Source organism: Protopterus annectens, chromosome 1.part0, assembly GCF_019279795.1.
Source record: "Protopterus annectens isolate FY-2018-M chromosome 1.part0, PAN1.0, whole genome shotgun sequence".
Taxonomy (NCBI): Eukaryota; Metazoa; Chordata; order Ceratodontiformes; family Protopteridae; genus Protopterus; species Protopterus annectens.
Window position 1 is genome coordinate 554476765 of NC_056725.1, and position 22790 is coordinate 554499554.

The window sequence follows — 22790 nt, forward strand, 5'->3', positions numbered from 1 at the left end:
TAAACACTTTTGCAAAACATTGCAAGGGATATGTAATCAAGTCGTCTTTTGGAGCTACTGTTCTTCAGGGCACTCTTCCATGATCTACCCAAGAGGTTTAGCTTAGGTTTCTATCATAGTGGTAGAGAGAATGGAATTTCAGTCTTTGCATATGAATGTTGCGTACTTGACATAACAGTAGATCTGGATTGATAGTTGCATTGTCTTTACCAAGCTTGCTTTCTCTCCCCTCCGGCATAGTCCTCGCAGAGCTTGTGACCTTGTGTATTCCTTGGTATTGAAGTTGTACTTCGCCTGGCATTGACTTTTGTCATCTAGTGAGGAGTCCTTGACAGCACAGCTTTGTGGTTAAACTACAGAGGCTTGCTAAGCTTGCATGAATTTTTTCCTCTGACCCCAGCAGGCCTGGCAAGTTCTGTTGGTCATAGTTCTAATGGTAAACAGAACTACCAATCCAAGTTTATAATTATGGCAAGTATCTAGCTTTCATGTCCAGAAACAGTGTACCATTGTAAGCTTACACAAGGAATTGGGAGCTCTTTAAAATAAGACAGTGGTAAGTAAAGTAAAACTGTGATGTTATAATTTGACTGTTACAGTGGCTATTTATTTGACTGTCTGCTGTTAAAATTAATATCTTACCCATAACTGTACGTTTCTGTTTGAATTTCATGATGAATGTGCTAATATGTATTCAGCCCACTAATTCATCAGACCTTAATTCATTACATCCGAGTGACGCCTCCAGGTGCATCTGCAGTTAACTCGTACCGACGCCTCTAGGCATCAAATATTACTTGTTCACATTTGCATCAATAATTTGTGCAAGATTTTAAGATTTCATCTTAAATCTGGCACAATGACAATCCCAACCGCATTAATATTTTACCTCTGTGTAGTGCATGTAAATAAATATTAACTGTTATTTTTAATGATAATGTATATAGATATAATTTTCACATTTTTCTAAATATCTCAACCAAATAACAGAACTCCTTAGCATTATAAAAGTCTCAGCTGGATGAATAAAATGCTACTGTGACAGTGTGTGTAAATTGAGTGGTTGCCGAGTTGTAAGTTTACAAAATATTACAAATGTAATAGCTACTGTGTTTACTGAGACTTACAAAATTCGGTTTAAGACCTAGAACCTAAAGAATACTACCCCTGTAAAAATACTTTGTGCTGAAGAGTTTGCCATTTATACTTCTTTCATATCCCCCTGTGGTTCCAGAGTTATGAGCATTTTGAAATTTGAGGACATGATTTGATTCTGTCAAAAGGCTTAGACTTCACCCACTGGAAGTTACAGTGCAAACCTCCTAAGCTCCCTTTGAGTAAATGAGTTAAGTTCCAGGCAAAATTCTGAGCTGCATACTTTGTATTGTGAAGTATTACATTCCACAAGGATGAAATGACTCTCATCAACAATCTTTGCTCTTTTCTATAAGTCGTGTCTGAGCTCTTGTTCATATTGTTTGTCCTCCCGCCTCTCTTACCTAAGAGCACAACTTAAGGGAAATGCATCTTTCACACTTTTGATGTTCTGTGCCTTTTGCTAGACTATCCAAGTAAAGATACATGTTCTGAAAATCTGAACAGTTTGCCTGCTTGGCTGTTAAGAAAGGAAAGCATAGTAGTTACTAAACTAACATTGTCTAAATGGAGTTCATCTGGATTGTCATCAGTCAGCTGAACATCCATTAACTGCTGCTGGCAGGAATGGCAGTGCTGTCTCAAGTATTTGTCCTTGGTAGTCTAGCTGTTTTTTTTTTTCTTTGGCTTATTCTTTTGCTTAGTAGTATAGTTTGGATCTCATCTGTTTGCATCACAACTCTGACTTCTGACCCCTTGGGTAGTCTGTCAGACTCTTGCCGTTCCAGTTTATTTTGCTGTTATGAATACTGCTAGAGTATCAGTGTATTGCTGAGGGTATCTCAAATTAAAATACAACAGACAGGCTGGATAGTTCCTATATCATTTAATCTTCAAGAAGCTTTCTTCGTTAGGTTTCTTTAATCTATCCTTTCCTCTGTGTTTGAAGAAGGATCATTCAGTGATCCTTGTGGAAGAATATTCATGTGTGAACATTACAAGTTTCTGTTTTCTGTAGTTAAGCATATTTTTTTCTGTTTGAGTGGGCATTAAGCACTGGGGATTTGAAGAGAAGATGTATCCAAATATCTCTGAGGAAGGGTTCTGGCATAAGTTAAAGGGAAGTCTGGAACACGCTGTTCGCTACTGAGGGTCATTTTGAAGATCAGCTAATGTGATGAATACACATGTATATTTTTTCTGTTTGTATCAGTGTCAGATTTAAGTTGAGGTTGGCTTTAGATTTGTTGTTCTACCTTTTTTTTGGGGGTCTGGGGATTCTCCTGTACTGTAGTGGTATGCATCATAATTGAGCAAAGTCCCATGTCTCTATTTGACTAACACAATCTGGTATTGATTGCCTACATCTGTTAGACACGACTCTAAAATTCCGATATCTTCCTTTAAGAATGTGAAACAACAGCTATATGATTAGATTATAATCATGTGACGCATTCAGGCTGTTGCTCCCCACAAAGACTTCTTCCCATCAAATAACCAAACTACTCCCTTAGAAATTTCTCAACCTGATAACACCTCACTGTATAACTCACCCTTTAAAACATTTGGTGAAAGGGGCCTTTTCCCCGCTGGGGCCAGCCATACGGAACCATCTTTTATCTTAAAGGCAAAAAACTCAGATTTTTAAAACCGCCCTTTTTAAGCAGCTTCTCACTGACAATAGCATGCAAATGTTTTATTGACAATGACTAGAAATTTTCACCTTTTATCCTTCTTGTTCCTGTATTTGTGTCTCCAGCATTTTACTGCATATATGTAATTATACGCTGCAATGACCATCCTCGTCTGTATGAATATAAAACATCATTTCACTGTGTATAATGTTGAGAACTGTATTGGATAACTCTGCTTGTATACATCCTATATTGTGTAGTTGTATGTTTTGTCTTTTGTGCCTGGGTTGTGGCTGAAAATGGTCTTTGGGCAACCTACTTATCTGGGTAACAAATAGAAAATAAATAACACACAAAAAAATTCTAACGTCTACTTAGAATTGTAATACAGTCATAAAACTCTGGGCAGCTATTTTTTTTCAATAATAGTATCAATAATCATGTAGTAGTAAATGACAAATATTTTGCATCCATATCTGTAGAGCAACAACACATCATACCTTGAATTTAACAGATCTTGGAAGGCTTATCACCATTATCCAAAATGGAATAACACATTCCATATAGGATAACCATTTTCATCATCAAAGTCTTGTTTATTCTTAAGTCAGATACATTTCAGCTTATTTATAACAATTGCTTTGATTAAAAAAAATGTACATTGCTTACTATCACCTCTGTCACTTGGGTCAGAGACATTTCTTCTGGCACCTGACTGATTCAGAAGGCTTGCATATAAGGACAACAATAAGCATTTTCTGTGTTCGTTTTTACCCAGGTTACCTTAGCATATCTAATTCATTTGTGCAGTCCAGGGTTTTCATGGTCCTTTTTAACAATTGTTTACTTGTAACAGAAAAGAGTCTGTTGACATAGTTGGTGCATTGTAGTTTAGGTCTGCTTCTGCTTAGCAACTTTAAGTGCATTGCATACTGTCTGCTGCAGATAGTCTACCAGATGGTGTTAAAATTATCAGTATGTTTTTAAGTAATTGCCACACTTGCTTTTGCAGCCTGTCCCTGCAGAATCACTTAAAATATGTATGTGTCGACCTGAATGCCACTGTGAACTGCAATGGCAGGATACCATGTTATAATTAGGAGTATGAGCTTTAGTAATAATTAGAAGTATGAGCTTTAATAAGGTTACATGGACCTATTTCCCACTTATTTATTGCCATTTGTTTACTGGGATAGGCCATCTGGGTCTACTAAGTAACTCCTTTTCTGTGAATGTCTGAGGATCAACGCTCCATATAAAAAAAATATTGAATGCAAACACAGGTAAAACAGAATTGTAATAAATACTGTAAAATAGTGCAGTGAGAGTTGCAATCATTTTTAGACATGATGGTTAATATGCAAGTTTCTGTGTAAACTAAACAGTAGGATAACACAGCAACAGCAAAAAAGTTAGCAGCAACACACCAAACAGCCAATGCCTTTCTTCACTTTATTTTAAGATCTGGTACCTCGGCAGTTCGCCTTCAAGGATCACAATTATTCACTGCACACTGTCAGCTTTTATAGTAAATGTTCAAACAATTAATTAAGCAATAATTTAATTAAATTAATACACTGAAATTCTATTTAAAGTGACCTTGTAAATAACAACTTAACATCATCAACTATTATATAAATACACATATAATGCTTTCATACATCATATATAAATCATTTATAACATTCTTTAATAAAAGTTTATAATATTCATATTGTTTCAAAATATTTCAAAATATTTCAAAATATTTATTTCCCAACTCCATCATGTGCCCAATTCTAAGTTTAAACCATGAGGCTTTAAAGTATTAAACTTAAGAATCATCCTTGTCTCTAACTCTAAAAGTTTATTAGTGATATTATCACCACTACAAACAAACGGTCTCCCTAAAACTCCATATTTTAAACTATCAATCTTTCCCTCATGAATTTCCAAAAAATGTTTGGCTACAGGGCTAAGTAAATTAGAATTGCGGATATCTCTCAGATGTTCCAGAATTCTAACCCTGACCAAGGGGAAGAGGTGCAGGAGCAGCAAGATTATTAGTTATAAATCAGTGGTTGATAATTTTAAGGGATCCAGGTAGAAATGTGAACATATGGCAAATTATTGCATGACATTGCCAGCAGTCCATTTTAGATTACCAAAACTGTAGGAATCAGAAATGCTTTTCTTTCCATTTTATACTTTCCTGTTTTATGTGATGCCAAAGTAGTTTTGAATGCGTTTAATTTGCAGACAAAAATTTTAAAAAGTTTTAATTTTCTTGTGTATTTCAAGGGCCATCTTGAAGCAGTTGACCTTCAGAAAGTGCTTTCCAGTTCTGTCGAAACACCATCTGAACTATCTGTTGATGTGTCTTACCTTCTAAAGGAGCTTATGCACGAAGATTCTGGCATTGAAAAATTAGGAGAGATTTCCAGACTGAGTAATACAGGACACCTAGAGATTACTATTACAAGGGAAGAAAGTAAAGAAGCAGCAAATAAAATTGTTCAAAATGTAGGATGTATTGATCAAAGTGTAGGGACTGTAGTGCCCGATAAGGCAAAATTACAATCAGTTGTTGCAAATGATCAGCTTCTTGCAGAACATAATATAAATCAAGACCTGCATGTTGACAGTAATGTAAATTACAGTGATAAAATCATCCTTGGTTTGAATTCTGGATTAGAACAGCAGCTAAAACCATCATCTGAATCGAAGTCATGCGCTGAATTGGAAGAAACTCTGCTGAATACTGAAACTGAAACGTCACATTTAAGTAATAAACTTATCCTTGAGAATAGTGAACTTTCTGAAAAAGTGAAACACCTTCAAAATCTACTTGAAATGGTATCATTAGAACAAGAGAAATATAAGGCTGAGGTAGCTGATATGACAAATGCATTGCATCATCTGGAAGCTGACACAAACCAATGGAAAGAAAAATTTCTTGAAAAGGAAAATGAATTCAAAAGAACAAAATCTGAAAAAGAAAACTTGGAGAAACACTTTTTATCATTTGAAGCTGACTTTGAAGAGCTTTTTTCAGCTAAATGTAATTTGGAAAATGAAGCGCAAAATAATCTAAAAACTATCTCTGGGTTGCACGATGAACTAGCTGCAATTAAGGAGCTAAGAAATCAGCTCACTGAGGAGCTTTCCACTTTAGTGGAAGACAAACAGGAGTTAGAGCAATCGCATCAAAGTCTGAAGGTCAAACTTCAGGAGCTTGAAGTAAATAAAGAAAATTACAGTAGTTTCACTGATGTGCTTGAAGCTGAAGTTAAAAAACAAGCAAAACTTTTAGAGATCTCAATGTGTGATAAAGAAAACTTGTCAAATGAAAAGGATAATTTGCTTAAAGCTCTAAAAAAGCTAGATGATGATGCTGTTCAGATTACAGCCCAAAAAGAAGAAATACAGCAACAGTTAAATCAATTAAATGAGGACAAAATGCTACTTTTAAAAGATGTGGATGCTTTACAGTGTAAGTTGACTGCTGCAGATCTGGAAAAAGCAAAGCTATCGCAGTTGTTAGAATCGTCATTATTTGAGAAAGGAGAAATAGCAGCTCAGCTGAATTCTGCCCAGGAGGAGATGACTCAACTCCGAAGTGGTATCGAAAAGTTGAAAGTTCGCATAGAAGCAGACCAGAAACGAAGCCATCATACAAGTGAAAAATTAAAGGCAAGTGAGAAAAGAGCAGAATCTCTACAGAATAAAGTTAAAAGCCTGGAAAAGGAGTTGAAAGCTTCCAAAGAATGTTTAGATGGTGTAATTAAAGCAGATGAACAAGACATTTGCCATGAAGATGCGTACAGCAAAATCAAAGCTTTAGAGATGGAGCTTGATACTTTAAAACTGGAAAAAGAATGTTTGCAGAAAGAATTACAGCAGAAGCAAGAGGATTTCGCAGGAATTCAGATGTCCTTCACTAATCTCACTTTAGCACTGGAGCAAGCTGAAATTCATAAAACTGAAATGGCTCAAGAGCATGAGAATTGTATGACACGGCTGCATTTGGAATTAGAAGATATGAACAACAAATTAAATATTTGCAGTGCTGAGCTGAAAGCCTGGGAGTCAAAGGAAGAGGACTGGCTTAGTAAGCTGTCATGCATACGAAATGAGAAACTTCAGTTATCTGAACAACTTCAGGATGCTGAAAAAGAAAATGCTGAACTTCAGGCAACATTAAAAGCTAGTGAAAGAACAGTAGATGCCCACCAAGACAAAATTGAAAAACTTGAAAGGGAACTGCAGCTGTCTCAAGAAAACCTAGAAGGAATGATTCTTCAAGCAGAAACTGTCAAGTCACTAGTAGAAGAACGTGCACAAGAATATGAAAATTCTTTTCAAAAGCTGAATTTAGAATTAGAAGATGTTAGTGAAAAATTAACTATTTGTAATGCTGAATTGACGACTTGGGAGGCAAAGGAGCAGGACTGGCTAAGTAAGTTAACATGTTTAGAACGAGAGAAGATTCAGTTGACCCAACAACTTCAGGAGTCTGAAACAGAAAATGCTGATTTGCTAGAAATGTTAAAAACTGATGCTCATGGAAGCCAAACTGAAAAGCTTGAAAGAAAACTGCAATTGTCTGAAAATAATCTAGATGGTATGATCCTTCAGGCAGAAACTGCAAAAGTAGTAGACCAGGCAACAGAACAGAGCAAGTTGTCCGAAAAAGTAGCTGCAATGGAGGCAGAGCTTAATGCTGTCAGATTAGAGAAACAAGACACAGAAAAAAAATTGCAGCAGAAACTAGAGGAAGTATCGGAATTACACATATTGTGCTCTTGTGTAAGTAATGACTTCCAAGAGCATAAAGAAGAAAAGACTGACACGGTATGCAAATCTAAAAATAACATTGTGCAGGTACAATTAGAGCTAAATGAAGCAAATGAAAAACTTAAAATGTGTTATGCTGATTTGGAAATGTGGGGAAGAAAAGAGCAGGATTGGCTAAATAAAATATCTCTTACAGAACAGAAAAATGTACAGCTATCTGAGCTGCTTCTGGAGGCTGAACAAAAGAGTGTCGACTTGCATTCAGCATTAAGGGTGAGTGAGAGAAAAGTAGATTCCCTTCAGGACAAAATTGAAAGACTGGAAAGAGAAGTGCAGATGTCAGAGGAAAACTTGGAAATGTTAATTCTTCAGGCAGAAACTGCCAAAGAAGCAGCAGAAGAGCAGATAAATGAGAATGAAAAGTTATCTGAGAAACTGAAGTCTGTGCAGATGGCACTTAATGCTGCCAAAATTGAGAGAGAGGAGCTGGTTACTCAGTTGCAGAAGAAACAGGAGGAGCTGGCGGTAATTCATATGCAGCATTCCCATCTTGAAAATGAACTGAAGCAGTCTAAGGAAGTGAAGGCTGAAATGTTACAAGAAAATGAAAATTCACTTCGGCAGTTGCAATTGGAATTGGAAGATGCCAAAGAAAAATTAAATGCTTCCTGTGCCGAGCTGGAATCATGGGTGATAAAAGAACAGAACTGGATTAGTAAAGAATTGTGCTCAGAAAATGAAAAGGCCCAGCTCTCCAAGCAGGTTGAAGAACTAGAAGCGCGTAATGGAGAATTGCAGCTTACATTTAATGTAACCAAAGCACAAGTAGATAGTCTTCAAAACCAAACAGAAAATCTGGAGAAGGAATTGCAGGTGGCCAGAAAAAAAATAGAAGACATCATTCAGACCAAAACCACAGACTCGGATGTTGAACAGAATGCACTAAAACGTGAAAACTTGTGTATGGATTTAGAGGCGTTGCAGTTGGTGCATAATTCTCTTAAACTAGAAAAAGAGGAGTTAAACAAAGAATTACAACAAAGCCAAAAGGAGATGCTCGCACTGCAGCTAGAACATAATTCTCTCAAGCTAGAAAAAGAGGAACTAAACAAAGAATTCCAACAAAAGCAAGAAGAGATGATAGAAATGAAACTATCTTGTTCTCAACTCGCCTGCCAGCTGGAGCAGACAGAAAAGATAAATGTTAAACTAGAAGAATGTGAAAATTCATTTAAGAAATCACAGCTCGAATTAAGCACGGTTAGTGAAAAACTAAAGATCTGTAAAGCAGAACTGGAAACGTGGGCATCAAAAGAGCAAGAATGGATTAGTAAAGTGTCTTGTTTAGAAAAAGACAAGGAAGAACTCGCTCAACAACTGCAAGAATTGAAAGGAAAAAATACAGAACTGCAGTCATCATTAAGGATGACTGAAGGACAAGTGCAGTCTCTCCAAGATCAGATTAAACTCCTTGAAGAGGCGTTGCAGCTGTCCAAGGAAAATTTAGAAGGAATGTGTCTTAAAGCAAGTACTCTTCAATCAGAGGCAGACCAGCAAGCAAAGAAACACGAAATGATTTCTCTGGACTTTGAGACTTTGACAATGGAACACAGTGCTCTTAAGCTTGAGAAAGAAGATTTATGCAAAGAGTTGCAACAGAAAAAAGAAGAGATGAAAGAAATCCAAGCGTCCTGTTCTCATCTTGCTAGCGAACTTGAACAAAATGAGATCGTAAAGACTAAAATGCTGCAAGAATTAGAAAACAGTTTTAAGCAGACACAGTTAGAATTAAAAGATGCTAATGAAAAGCAAAAGATTTGCGATGCCGAGTTAGACTCTTGGGGGACAAAGCAGCAAGAGTGGATTGCTGAATTATCATGCATAGAAAAGGAAAAAACAGAGTTATCAGAACAGCTTCGAGATTCTGAAAGAAAGAATGCTGAACTGCAGTCTTCATTGAACTTGAGTGAAAAACAGGTAGAGTGCCTGCAAGAGGAAACTGAAAAAGTAAAGAATGAGTTGCAGCTCTCCAAAGAACACCTAGAAGAAATGGTTCTCAAGATAAAAACTGTCCAGTCAGATGCAGAGCAGCTGGCAACTGAGCAAGAGAAGTTGTTAAAGGAAATTGAAGCTTTGCAGACTGATTGTGAAGGATTCGTGTTAAAGAAAAAAGACCTAGAAACTTTGTTGCACCAAAAGCAGGAGGAAATAGCTGAACTAAAGATGTCATGTTCCCGTCTTACCAACGAATTGGAACAAATTGTAAAGGCAAAAAACGAAGAGTCACAACAATTTGAAAATTCTTCTAAGCAACTGCAGCATGAATTAAAAGACATCGGTGAAAAATTAAATGTTTGCAACACTGAATTAGAATCATGGAAAACAAAAGAACGGGACTGGCTTAGTAAAACTGTATGCTTAGAAAACGAAAATGCAAAGTTATCTCAACAACTTCGAGAATCTGAACAAAGCCATGCTGAACTACAGTTATCACTGAAGTTGACTGAGGAGAAGATGACTTCTCTGGAGGATGAAACTGAAAGACTGAAAAAGCAGTTGCAGCTATCCAAAGAACGTCAGGAAGAAATGGTTTTAAACACTAAAACCGTTCAGTCAGAAGCAGAACAGCAGCATGAAAGGTTGTCAAAGGAAATTGAAACTTTGCAAATGGGTTTTAGCGTTCTCAAGTTAGAAAAGGAAGGGCTAGATAAACAGCTGAATCAGAAGCAAGAAGAAATAGCAGAAATTAAGAAGTCATCTTCACAAGTTGTTGATGAACTGCAGCAAAGTGTAAAGGAGAAGAACAAATTAGTACAGGAATCTGAAAATTCTTGTAAGCAGCTACAGCTAGAATTAAAAGACATCAATGACAAATTAAACATTTGCAGAACCGAGCTAGAAACCTGGAAGATGAAGGAGCAGGACTGGCTTAATAAAACTACGTGCTTAGAGAAGGAAAAAGCAGAACTGTCCGAGCAGCTTCAAGAGTCAGAAACAAGGAATGCTGAACTGCAGTCAGCAAAAGTGAACCTTCTTCATGAAGTTCAGATAAGTAAAGAGCAATTACTTCAAGAAAAGAAAAAGACGGAAGTTCAAATTACTGAGGAAAAGCAATTGAAAGAACTGATTCTGCAGGAGCTGTCTTCCCTGAAAGAGGAAAGAGATTGCTGGGAGAAGGAGAAAGGCAGCATGCAGTTAGTGCATGCTGAGAAAGATCAGCAGACACTAGCACTAACACAGAATAATGCTACTCTGCAGGCCACCATTACAGGCCTTGAAAATTCTTTGAAAGACTTAGAGGAACAGCTGGAAATGGCAAAATCACAAACTTCTGCTCTTGAGGCAAAGGTATGGATAGTATGCATTTTGAGGAATGTTTCTCAATGTACTATTTGTTTTAATTTAAGATATTAGCTTTTCATTATTGAGATGATGCACTAGCTTTTTGCACTGTAAAAATTCTGAACTAAATAATACTTGCTTAGTTATTTTGGGGGGGGGGGGGGTTTGAGGTTTGAACTTCTCTGGCCTAGGGTTGATGAACCGGCAGTCGGACGTCGGTTTTCTTTGATGCTCAGTGAGCCAGAGGTTTTTGCAGGAGGAGTTTCTATATAGAGTCTCGGAAGGAAACTTTAACTGTTACAGGATGTACCCTCAGGGGGGAGGCAGGCCAGGCTCTCAGGTAACTATTCTTCCTCTCTCCCCTCTTCCCAAAGTAGTTAGAGCCTCTCCTTCTGTTTTCTTTTTTTTAGAGGAGGCAGGCAACTTCTTCCTTCTCCTCTCCTTCTTCCTCTCTTTTCTGTTCTATGAAACATATGCTTAGAAAATGGCAGAAGATTTGATTACTATGATTAGAGGTTCTATGGGCCCTCCTGATAAGAGGCCTAGAGTGGCACCAGAGTTTGACAGTTTTGAAGGGGGTTCAGGGGCTTGAATCTTCTCTTCTCTTGGAAGAGGAGTATCCTCATTATTCTGATTCTGATGTGGATGATGCCACTCCTTCTCGCTTCTCCCTGGATTTTTTTTTTTTTCAGAGACTCTGATTCAGGAAGAGGCTTTAGGAATTAGATGTTTTGCAGAGGCTTCCCTGAACCTGATTCTTTGCCTCCTGCTCCTGTTAAAACTGATAGGTACTAGGGTGACCCAGAAACTGTTTCTCAGGGGCCTAAAGGTGTGGCCTCCTTGTGGTTCTTCTTCCACTCTAGCCATGAGAGAGCGATTGTCAGTTTCACACATGCTGAAATATCAAAATTATCTCCTTGCAATGTGGTTTTGATGCTGTGCAGGCCTCCTCCGGTGGCTGCCACACTACTGTTTCTCTTCAGGCATGGCATGCCTGAGATCAAAATCAAAATTTGAGCATGTTAAGACAATTTTGCAGGTACAGCCACCGGGTTTAGTAAGAATTGGCCTGCTAAGGGGTGGACAGGCAGGCTCCAGGGTCTTTAGGCCTAGAACAGGGGGCCTAGAAGCTCAGACTTCAGTGTGAGGGCAACAGACCCAATGACCTGCCTTTTCAACTGCCAGTAGATTCTCGTCTGGCAGCCTCGCTTTGGAAGGACAACTGTCTCTTTTCAAAATTGGGATTTATTACTCAAGACAGTTGGGTGTTGGACATCATTCTACCAGTCCCTGTGTCAGAAAGGGGCCTAGGATTTTATTCTCGCATGTTCCTAGTAAGTTCAAGATGTTGACGTTACAACAGCTTTTACCCTGCTGGGCAAAGATCACTGGATGGTAACTTTAGATCTCAAGGACGCTTACCTTCATGTGCATATCAGGCTAAGTTACAGGAAGTAGTTTCAAGCTGGAGATTCTCATTATCAGTTCTCTGGTATTCACAAAGGTTCTGGCTCCAGTGATAGCTTACTTCAGGCTACAAGGACTTCAAATCTATCCTTATTTAGACGACTGCCTGATTCTGAAGACCTTCTACAGCATCTGGAATATCTTATAGCAGTGCAAAGTCCAGTCTAGTACCCTCTCAAGACATGTGCTTTCTGACAATCAACAGAGTCTGTCACTTTACTTCCATCAACTATCTCATCAGTCCGGACTGCAGAGACAGTCCTTCAAGCATTAGGGTTCATGGCATCTTGTATTCTGGTGCTTCCCAATGCCAAACTGCATATGAGGAAGTTACAATGGTATCTCAAAAATGTATGGACACAGCACTGCCAGGATTTAGACACTGTCATTCAAATAATACCTTGCCTTCAAAGAGTATTTTTGTGGTGGGCTCAGGAATGTCACCTAAACAAGGGACACAGATGCCTCAGACATTGCTTGGGCAGCTCACCTAAATGTAAAGTGGATACAAGACAAGTGGCCTGCCAGACTACAGCATCTACATATCAACATAAAGGAGATGTTAGCAGTCCAGTTCGCATGGCTGGCTTTCAAGGAATTACTTCTTCCAGGGCAGGTGTTGATTCTAACAGACAACACAACTGTCATGTGGTACTTCAACATACAAGGGGAACACATTCTTATCCTCTATGCAGGCATGCAATGATTTTATGGGAGACGCACCTAACTCTTCAGGCAAGGTTTCTGCCAGGAGCACAGAACTCCTTAGCAGATGTGTTAAGCAGACAAATCATGGATCCCCACAAGTGGAAACTGGATCTTCATGTATTTCAGAAATTGACAGACAAACCTTCATCTGTATGCCTTTCCACCTCTGCCTCTTCTTCCAAAGGTACTGTTAAAGGTCAGACAGGACAGGCCAAGGATGATTTTCATAGCTCCAGATTGGCCTCGCAACACTGGTACCCTCTACTATGGAGTCTGGTAAAGAAGCCTCCATGGCCTTAACCTTGATTCCACATCTGTTATCCCAGCAGGACGGTCATCTGCTCAATGTCAAGCTTCACTCTCTTCATCTGACAGCCTGGCATATTCTGTGTTGAAACACAGCAGGTCTCAACTTCCTCAACAAGTTTTAAATGTGATTATGGAAGCTAGAAGACCTAGTACAAGGAAAGTGTAAATGGAAGAGATTTTTATTTTGGAGTAAAGCAAAGAATTTGGAGATTTCTGAGCCTAATTTGAGTATGGCTCTTCAATATCTTACTGAGTTACTGGACAAGGGTCTGTCCTTCTCTTCCATCAAGATTCATGCTGCAGCAATCTCAGCTCACTATGATTGTGACCCACCATTGTTTTCGCATCCTTTGTTCAAGCAGTTTCTTAGAGGGGCTAAGAATATAAGACCCCCTCCTACTCCTGCTTGGGATCTCAATTTTGTGTTGGAAAACTTACTCTACAACCGCTACTGCTGAATTGAAATATTTGGCATGCAAGACTGCTCTTTTGTTGGCTATTACTTCTGCAAGAAGGGTGTCTGAGGTGCAGGCCCTTATGGCAGTCGAGCCCTTTTGATTTTCCATAAGGATAGGGTATCATAATCCTTCCTTTATGCCTAAGGTGGTTTCTAGTGTGGCTTTAAACCAAACTATTCATTTGCCTACCTTTTATGCAGACCCCCAAAATAAAGGGGAAAAGATTTTGCATACTTTAGATGTACACAGGCAATTCGTGCTATTACTTAAGCAGGACTAAGGATTTTAGGCAGTCTCAGCAGTTGTTTGTTTCTTTTGCTTTGAGTTCACAGGGCAAGCCTGTGTCAAAACAAACTATTTCTAGGTGGATTGGCTTTTGCATTGCATTTTGTTATTCCCATCATGGCAAGGAGGTTCCAGCTGGGATTAGGCCTCATTCCACTAGGGCTACTGCCACTTCAACAGCATTTCTAAGTGGGGTGGCAACTAAGGATATTTTGGAAGCAGCTACTTGGAGTTCAGTGCATACTTTCTCTAAGCATTATCACCTTCCTATCTACTCTAAGTCTAGGGCTGGTTTTGCCACAGCTGTTTTGCAAGGCATGTTGTCAGCTCCTGCTTCTTTATGATTTGCCAGCCTCCCTTACCTCTGCTTTGTGATTCTAAGGACTGCAGCAATGGAAGACGAAGAACATAGTACAGTTTTGTACCTACCATAAATGTAGATGTTCCTCCTTCCCTCTGTGTTTAGTGATTTACCTGCTTATATTTTTGTATATATTGTTCATGTTTTGGTGCAGGTATTTTGGGCCTTGTCTTTTTAGGGTCTTCTGACATCTGGGGCAAGAAAAGACTGAGGATATGAGACTATACCCAATAGTAAGGACTGCAGCAATGGAATCCTCGAACATCTACATTTATGGTAGGTACAAAACTGTACTTTTGCTAATTTAACTGCTTGAGAATTGCTCTCCAGTGACCTACATGAAAATTGAATCTCTAAACAATTCCTTCATTTAAAGTGCATCTAGATTGACCCAAAGTGAACTGTTTTCGCACACAGTATGAGCAGAAGGCTGCAGAAAACTTAATGGTACCCGATAATTGTAAGGATAAGCATTTTCAGTGATGTTAAATATTGTTAGTCAAAAACAGTGATGGGCATTCGTATGTATATCTGTAACAAGTTGGAGACTAGTTAATTTATGCAGACTGCATTTCTAGCATGGAAGATTTCATTTCAACTACATATACTAAGGATACAAGTAATGTGGTTATCTACATTTCTAATAATCTTTGATCTGCTTTCATTATACTCAAACTATTAAGATTAGTCTGGGATACAAGTTAACAAGTGATAATTCCACATGGTAGCTGAAATACCAGGTAAGGCCTCGAGACAGAGTAAGAGAGATCCTGACGCTCATATTGATCACTGCTGCAGTAGTCTTAAGTATATGGGTTATATCCTGCCCAAGGATGCAACAGCCAGTCAGCTTTCATAGATTCAGGGCACCTTTCATGCACCCAAACTGTCAAGCAGCTTGAGATGGGCTGACTGAAAGACCAGTTTGGGCAGAAAGTCCTTCAGAGCTTTACTGCTGCTGAAGAGTATGCTCCTCCGAGGCGTTTGAGGTACAGCAATCTGCTAGTGCTTTCCTTTCTAGGCAGATAAGTTCCCTTTGGGGGAGGGGCTTCCATTTTCTTACTTTTGTTGTTGATTTATTCTTTTTCAGGAAAGTTTTTGTTTTTAAACTAGGAGTGTTTTGGTTTAACAGACTGTCTTGAGATGTAACATACTTTTAAATGAGCACTTTTTTCCTGTTTGTTTAAAGTGCTTTTTACTGTGGGGTTTTTTTGGCGCCAAAAAAGTAACTTTTGTGGATTGATAGTATTTACCAACAATTGCTACTTGTCTTTCCCAAGAAAGAGGCACCATTTTTGGCTTGACCATGGAGCAAACTAGCAGTCCAATGGTCAGTCTTTCCTCCAGCCACAAGAAAAAAAATTAAGCAAGCAGTCTTTGCACCCACTGCAGGCTAACAATTTGCCTCTACCAGAGGTAGGTGAGACTGTTGTGGCCATGTATTGCATCTCGGACTACTCATCCCTCTTGTGTAGCACCTACAGCCACCATTGCCCAGGGGTTAGCCATGTCCTGTTCAGCTATTGGGTTCCCTCAGTGGACAAAGGAGAGACACTCTTGCTGGTTCTGGGAGAGGGAATAGGGAAGGTGTCCCTCTTGTCTCAGAATGTTTTTCCCATACCTGGGAAAGCAGCAGCTGCCATTAGTAAAACAGTTGGCCCCACTTTTTCCTGTCAAAAAACAGAAAGCCAAGCATGTATCTACTCCTCAAATTTCTTTGGATAGTTGTTGACTGGGTCTGGCTCAGGGTTAAATTCAGGCTATTGATCCTTCTTGTAAAGTAGTTTCTAGTAAAAGTAAAATTCCTCTCTTGAAGAGATTTAAGATTTTGAATTGGAACAGGAAAATGCAGGGATGGATACATTTTTTTCCTCAGATTTCTGATTTAGATTAATAGGAAAGCTCAGTTTCTGATTCTCCATGTGGAGGTTTCTCTTCTATTTTTAGCGGGATAATACTGAGGGTTTTCAGTCCTTCAGAAAATACTATGAGTTATTACAGAATTTCCAGAACCTACACCCATTCCGCCTGTTCTGTCTACTTTAGAGGATGTTTGTTTACTGCCTGCAGTTTTCCTGATAGCCAACCAGCTTCCCCTGAAACGGCAGATGGCGTATATAAAGTTCCTCAGTTTGGCGATTTTTTTATTTACTTTTCCCAAACCTGACCCAATTGCTATAGCTTTAATTGGTTCACTGCTGCTAAGCACTTAGTTAATTCTAATTTTGCTGTTTCTGATGAAGATGGGAAAATTATTGATAGGTATGGGGGGGGGGGCATCATTTCGAATGGTCAGACCCCGTATGCTATTTGTTCTGATAAATTGTGAAAGTACCAGAAGCGTTTTATCTGCAGTTTTTTCTTAGGAGAAATCTGCTTTAAATAACTTAGTTTCTTTTATTGCACAGGTCACTATTCATTGTTTGCATTTGTGGTGTATGACTCTGTTCGTCCAGGGCTATGGACACTGGTACTGTTTTGAGAAATTTTGCATGACTACATTCTCAGAACCTCCCAGATGCTAAAAATGAGATTTCAGATTCTCCGTTGGATAGAGATGTAGTGTTCGGCTCCTCTGGTGCAGAGGTGATCAAAAAGTGTGATAAGAGGCAACCTGATCAAGGAAATCTCTCGAGGGTTTTCAGCCCTCCTTTTCCAAATTGTCCAAGGGAATTTTTTATCTCCTTATCCAATTTTGGCAAAAAAAGCAGAATAAACGGTGTCAAGAAAATTCAGGTAAAAGGACGTTTAAATAGAAATGGCAAGGAGATTCTAAAGTCTTAAACCTCCCAAAACCAAGGATATTGCACCAAGTCTGAATGAATGTTCGAAACCTTTGCCAGAAAGTCTGAATCTCCATTTTTCTGTGTAACAGATCATTTCAGACAAATAAGTTCTGAAAAGTCATTCATCAGGGTTATTGATGACAATGGGAAGAAATTCTTCCTTTCTAGGAGGTCATTCCTCATCCTCCCACATCAGTCTCTTACCACCAGATATCCTTCTGTTCATTTGCTGCAGTATTTACTTGGGGGTATCCCCACCAAAAGGTGCCAGATGGGCCAGTATACAAAAGTATTTTGTCACATCAGGTACATGGTACATCTGACATTGGCTGCAGTCAAACGTAGCAAACCAAAAAAGACACGCAAGGTGGATCCAGTGCAAGGCTCAAACCAAAATGTCGAAACGCACAAAACGAGCCAGCACAAAGGTTTAGGCAAGCAAAAAACTACTTTATTGTGGCATGTTGAAAAACGAAATAAAAAAAACAGAAACTGCAAACCGGTTTCGGCCAATGTAATGGCCTTCTTCAGTGCAGAAAGAAAATGTTAAAATGATGCATACTGATGTTCCTTATATACTGAATGATTTAAAGGGATGTGACCAAAAAAAGAAAAAAAATTTTGTTTAGTATAAACATTTCTGCAAAACAGAAAATAATGACAAAAATAAATGTAATAATATTACATATTATTGATCACATTAATCCCCAGCAAAATGGGAAAAATAAGCTCAGTTCAAACCCAAAAGTACAGCAATAAGTGTATAAATATATAGTATCAACATATTGCTTTATCCATATTCATTTAACCCAGGTTTGAACAAAGCACCCAGTTTTTGTAATCCATAATGCTTCCATATTATTGAGTTTATCATGCCAGCCTGCCTTGGTGAATCTCGGCAGCTGAATCCTATCAATGATAGTGAATTGAAACTGGGCAGTTTGTTGAATCAAAGTATGCTTGTATATGGCATTTGTTAATTTTTTAGTTCCGATAGCACTAAGGTGCTCACTTGTGCGAAATGTTAATGGACGAGAGGTTTGGCCGACATAAAATTAAGTACATGTACAGGTGGCCAAATATACCACCCAGTCAGAGCTGCAATTACCAAAAATCCTAATGTTGAATACTCGTGAAGTGTTGGCACTTGAAAATTATTTCATATTGCTGATATGTCTGCACGCACTGCAGTGACCACAGGGAAAGGAACCAATGAGTGGATCCCCAAACAGTCATTTGTGTGGTTGTTGTAGAGTGAAATTTTTTATAATATGTGAAATGTGAATTCAACGTTCTACCTCTGCGGTATGAAAAAGAGCATGTCTCAGGTAATATATCAGATAATGACTCATGTGCTCTCAAAATACCCCAATGATTATCAACAATATTTCTAAATGAAGGGGTGGTATTACCATAAGTAACTGTGAATCTGATAGGTTGTGTTTTGGAATCAGTAACCACCTCATGTTCATGTTTATATGTTAGTAATTAGGACCATGGCATATGTCTGACCTCCTGGATGGTTTTATGAAGTCGACATCTGTTATATCCCCTCTGAATAAATCTGTCACAAAGATCTTGTTCACATTCTACATGAGATTTAGTAGAGGAACAAATATGTTTCATACGTATGAATTGTGACTTGGGAATGTTTTTGATGATGTGGCGGGGGTGATTACTAGAGGCATGTAAAAGAGAATTATACTGTGGAAACTTTCTGTGTACACTCGTCGCCAGAGTGTGATCATGTTGTCTGATAACCTTGACATCCAAAAAACAATTTCATGATATTGAGTCTCCAAAGTGAACTTGATACCCCATGCATTATTGTTCAAATATTGAACAAACTCTTTAGCCAGAAGTATATCTCCCCGCCACACCATCCAACAATCATCCAGGTATCTCCTCCAAATGTCTAGTTCTGCCATAAATTGGTTATTGCCAGTGTCGTAGATATAATTTTTTTCAAAATATCCCATAAATAGGTCAGCATATATCTGGGCAAACGAAGCCCCCATGGCTGTTCCCCTGGTTTGCCAATATATCTGACCATCAAAGAAAAAGACATTTTTAGTTAGTACATATTCGGTCATATTGATAAGAAAATTATTAAATTCAGTAGAATAGAGCTTGGATTCCTCTAACCAAAATGCTATTGCTGATGAACCAGCCTGGTGTGGGATACTAGTATATAAAGAAGCAACATCTAGTGTGCAGAGCCACCAATCCGATTCCAACTGGCTATCATGAAGAATGTTCAAAAATTCAGTTGTGTCCTTGAGCCTGGACCTGACCATAGACAATAATGATTTGAGATAATATGCAAGAAAAACAGACAGAGGCTCGGTTAGAGAGCCTCTGCCAGAAACAATAGGTTGGCCCGGAGGACACGTGGGATGTTTATGTATTTTGGGCAACAAATAGAAATATTGGGGAATAGGATTGGTGACCTGAGCAGTCAAACGTAGGCCATAAAATGGAAGCATGCATGTACTATCCTTAACTTTTCTGCCGCCAGTCAGAACACCAGCTCTGACCATTGGTCGTACAGTTTCCAGTGTTTCTGATGTCTGCTTTCAGATAAGTGCCCCCATTGAGGAAACCCTCCTCTTATTTTATATCATCCAAGAAGGGCAAGTAACAGTGTGGAAGACAAATTCCACATAGACAGCCATACCAAGTTGCTTTTTTGTCTAGGCTCCAATCACGACCATAAGTCATGCAGCATCTGCCAGTCATACGTTCCTAAGACCCTTAGAAGCAGGCATTCATCACTAGCTCTGTGTTTGGAAAACCACTCACTAAAATTAACTAAGCACAAGGAGGGTTCCTCAAGGCCCAAAGCCAATCCACCGAAGCATAAGGCTAAGAAACCTCACCCAATCTAATGCATCTCCTGAGATGCTCGACCTGAAGGTATGTCCAATTCCAGGCATGGAGTCACAGGGCAAACCCACTTCTGAGGTCACCTTGTCTTCTGCTACGATCTGGATGTCTCTGAGGAGCCTGGGCTCGAATGCATTGAGGAGCCTAGGGATTTACCAAAAACATCTGCTACCGCTCTGACCCAGCCTGAATCCTTTGAACCTCGGCATTCATCTGGACCCCTGATGTTACAAAAAGATGGTCTCTCCAGCAAAGAAAAAACAGAAGGCAAAGCATGTCACCACTACACAAGAGGCTCTTGTAGATTGACAGGCCTTCTCTGAATCTTTTTCAGGCCTTCATGGCTCTTAAGCATCCTACCTCCCAGTCTGCCCCCATCACAGCCTCTCAGCCTTCCCAGAAAAGGGCTAGGGACCCAGACTCTTTAGATGAATCCTCTTCTGATGAAGAATCACTCAGATCCCCTCCCTTCAGGAATACGTCTCCCCTGAGGAAGAGTCAGTAGAGGCAGATTTCCCATGGAGGAAATGGCCTTTCGGGAGACCATCCTGAAAATGCATGAACGCTTTGTGGGGTTCCTCCCAAATCTCAGATGTACACAAAAGGTGTTGCAATTTTTACGTGGACCTTCCCAGCCCTTCTGCAGTGCCATCGGTATCTGGATGCTTTCCACCATATATCCCAACACCCAGACTCTCTGGCTGCAGCTCCCAAGAAGTCAGATTGCTTCTACAAAGTCCCTGAGGACTGCCAGTTCCTTTTCAGGTGCCCGGCTGTATACCCAGCAGTCATCTCTGTTGCTACTGACAAGCCTTCTAGGATGCTGCCTTCTACGTCACTACTCCCATTGGACAAGGAGAGTAGAACCCTCTCAAGTACAAAGACACTCCATCAAATGCAGCTATGATGCTGCTGAGGCCTGCCGCAGGGCAGCTGCTATTGGGTCAGTACTCAAGTTTCTCATGGCTTAGACTTCAGCCACTGCAGGATGATTTCAAATCCAAATTAATGGATTCCCCTCTGGACGAAAAAGCCTTGTTTGGGCCAGCTGCAGCTGCCCTTTTTAAAACCCTATAAGAAAAGGTATAAGGAACTCAGAATTAAAGCAACTTTTAGTGTCCCTAGTGCCCAGGTTCCACAGGAATTTTCCCTCCAAGCCTGTCTTTCCTCGGTTTGTGTTGAGAATGGCTGAGAACAAAGCTTTTAGGGGAGGTAAGAGAACACAGAGGACTAAGGCTCCTTAGGCACCACCCCAACAAAAACAGCCCTTTTTAGATGGAGCAGGAGTATTTGACTACCTGCAAATGTTCCCCCACCTCCCCTCTCCCTCTGAAATTCTCTCAAGACTTAGCAAACCGTTACCCAAGACAATTTGGTCCTTTCCATAATCCATAAAGGATATTTTATTGTTTGGCACTCCACTCCCACCTTTCGGGGCAATCAGCCAACCTCCCAGAGAGCAGCTTCGTTTCCCAGATATTCTCTCAGATTTGTGGCAACAGGGCTCCATTCAGAGAGTTCCCTGCACCTCCAGAGGGAAAGTATTTTATTCAAGAATGCTCTTACTGCCCAGAAAGTATGGCCCCTGGAAACCAGTCCTAGACTTCCCATCTCACCACCTTCTTAAAAGTTCCATCCTTAAGAATGCTAACTCTACAAACCTTTTTTCCTCTGCTTCTCCCACAGGGGATACGTGGCATCTCTAAACATGAAAGATGCCTATCTCCATATCCCCATTCACTCCAAGTACAGGAAATTTTTACATTTTTATGTGGGTTCATGGCATTTTCATTTCTCTGCATTGTCCTTTGGCCTGTCTACAAACCTAAGGGTTTTCACAAAATGTTTGGCTCCAGTTAGTGCTCACTGCAGGCTTCTGGGTATCCAGATTTTCCCATACCTGAATGACCTGGTCTTACAGGCCCCAAATCCTCAGGTTCTTTAACAGAGCTTTAAGACTGCCATCACCCTCCTGGGAAATCTGGGGTTCACAATAAATTTCAGAAAATCGACCCTCAACCCGTCCCAAGACCACACCTTTCTGGGATGCCAAATCCAAACACATAATGAAAGTCTCTCTACCACCCCAAAAGGCAGAGGATCTCAGGCCTTTTTGATCTCTCCTCCCATTAAACCACATCATGGCCAGGGAAATCCACAGGGTTCTAGGTTTTATGTACTCAACCATACCCATGATACCCTTTGCAAGTCTACACATGAGGAAACTCCAGTGTTTCTTCAGATCAGTCTGGACCCAGCACTCTCGTCCATTAGAATACCTCATTCCCCTCATCCCATGCCTGAAGGGGGAGATTCTCTGGTGGATCCAGCAGGTACAGCTAAACCCAGGACTACCTCTACACCCCTAGACAAAGTCCAAGAACTTTACATACATTCTCATCAGATGTTGGCTGTGAAATAGCCATGGGCAAATTTACAGTCCAAGGAAGGTGGTCCCTCTCACAGAAAAGGGAACACATCAGTGTAAGGTTGATGTGAGCATTGCGCCTAGCCATACAAACCTTCCATTCCCTCCTTTTCCTAGGTGCACTAAAACTGCTCACCAACATCACGCCTGTACTGTGGTATGTGAACGGGGGGGGGGGGGGGGGCAGATTTTACCTCCTGTGCAGAGACTGGCTGCCCTAATGTGGGAATTTCTCGATCAACACAACGTGACAAT

At 39.8% G+C, this 22790-nt stretch overlaps 1 protein-coding gene across 1 annotated transcript in view; it reads left to right on the top strand.

Annotated features, from left to right (window-relative positions):
* The window catches only part of CENPF (centromere protein F), a 1545100-nt gene that overhangs the window by 888029 nt on the left and 634281 nt on the right, over positions 1-22790 (top strand). The window contains exon 13 of the mRNA XM_044061312.1: positions 5010-10853. Within this exon, the coding sequence (XP_043917247.1) occupies positions 5010-10853 (5844 nt within the window). The remainder of the gene's footprint in view (positions 1-5009; positions 10854-22790) is intronic.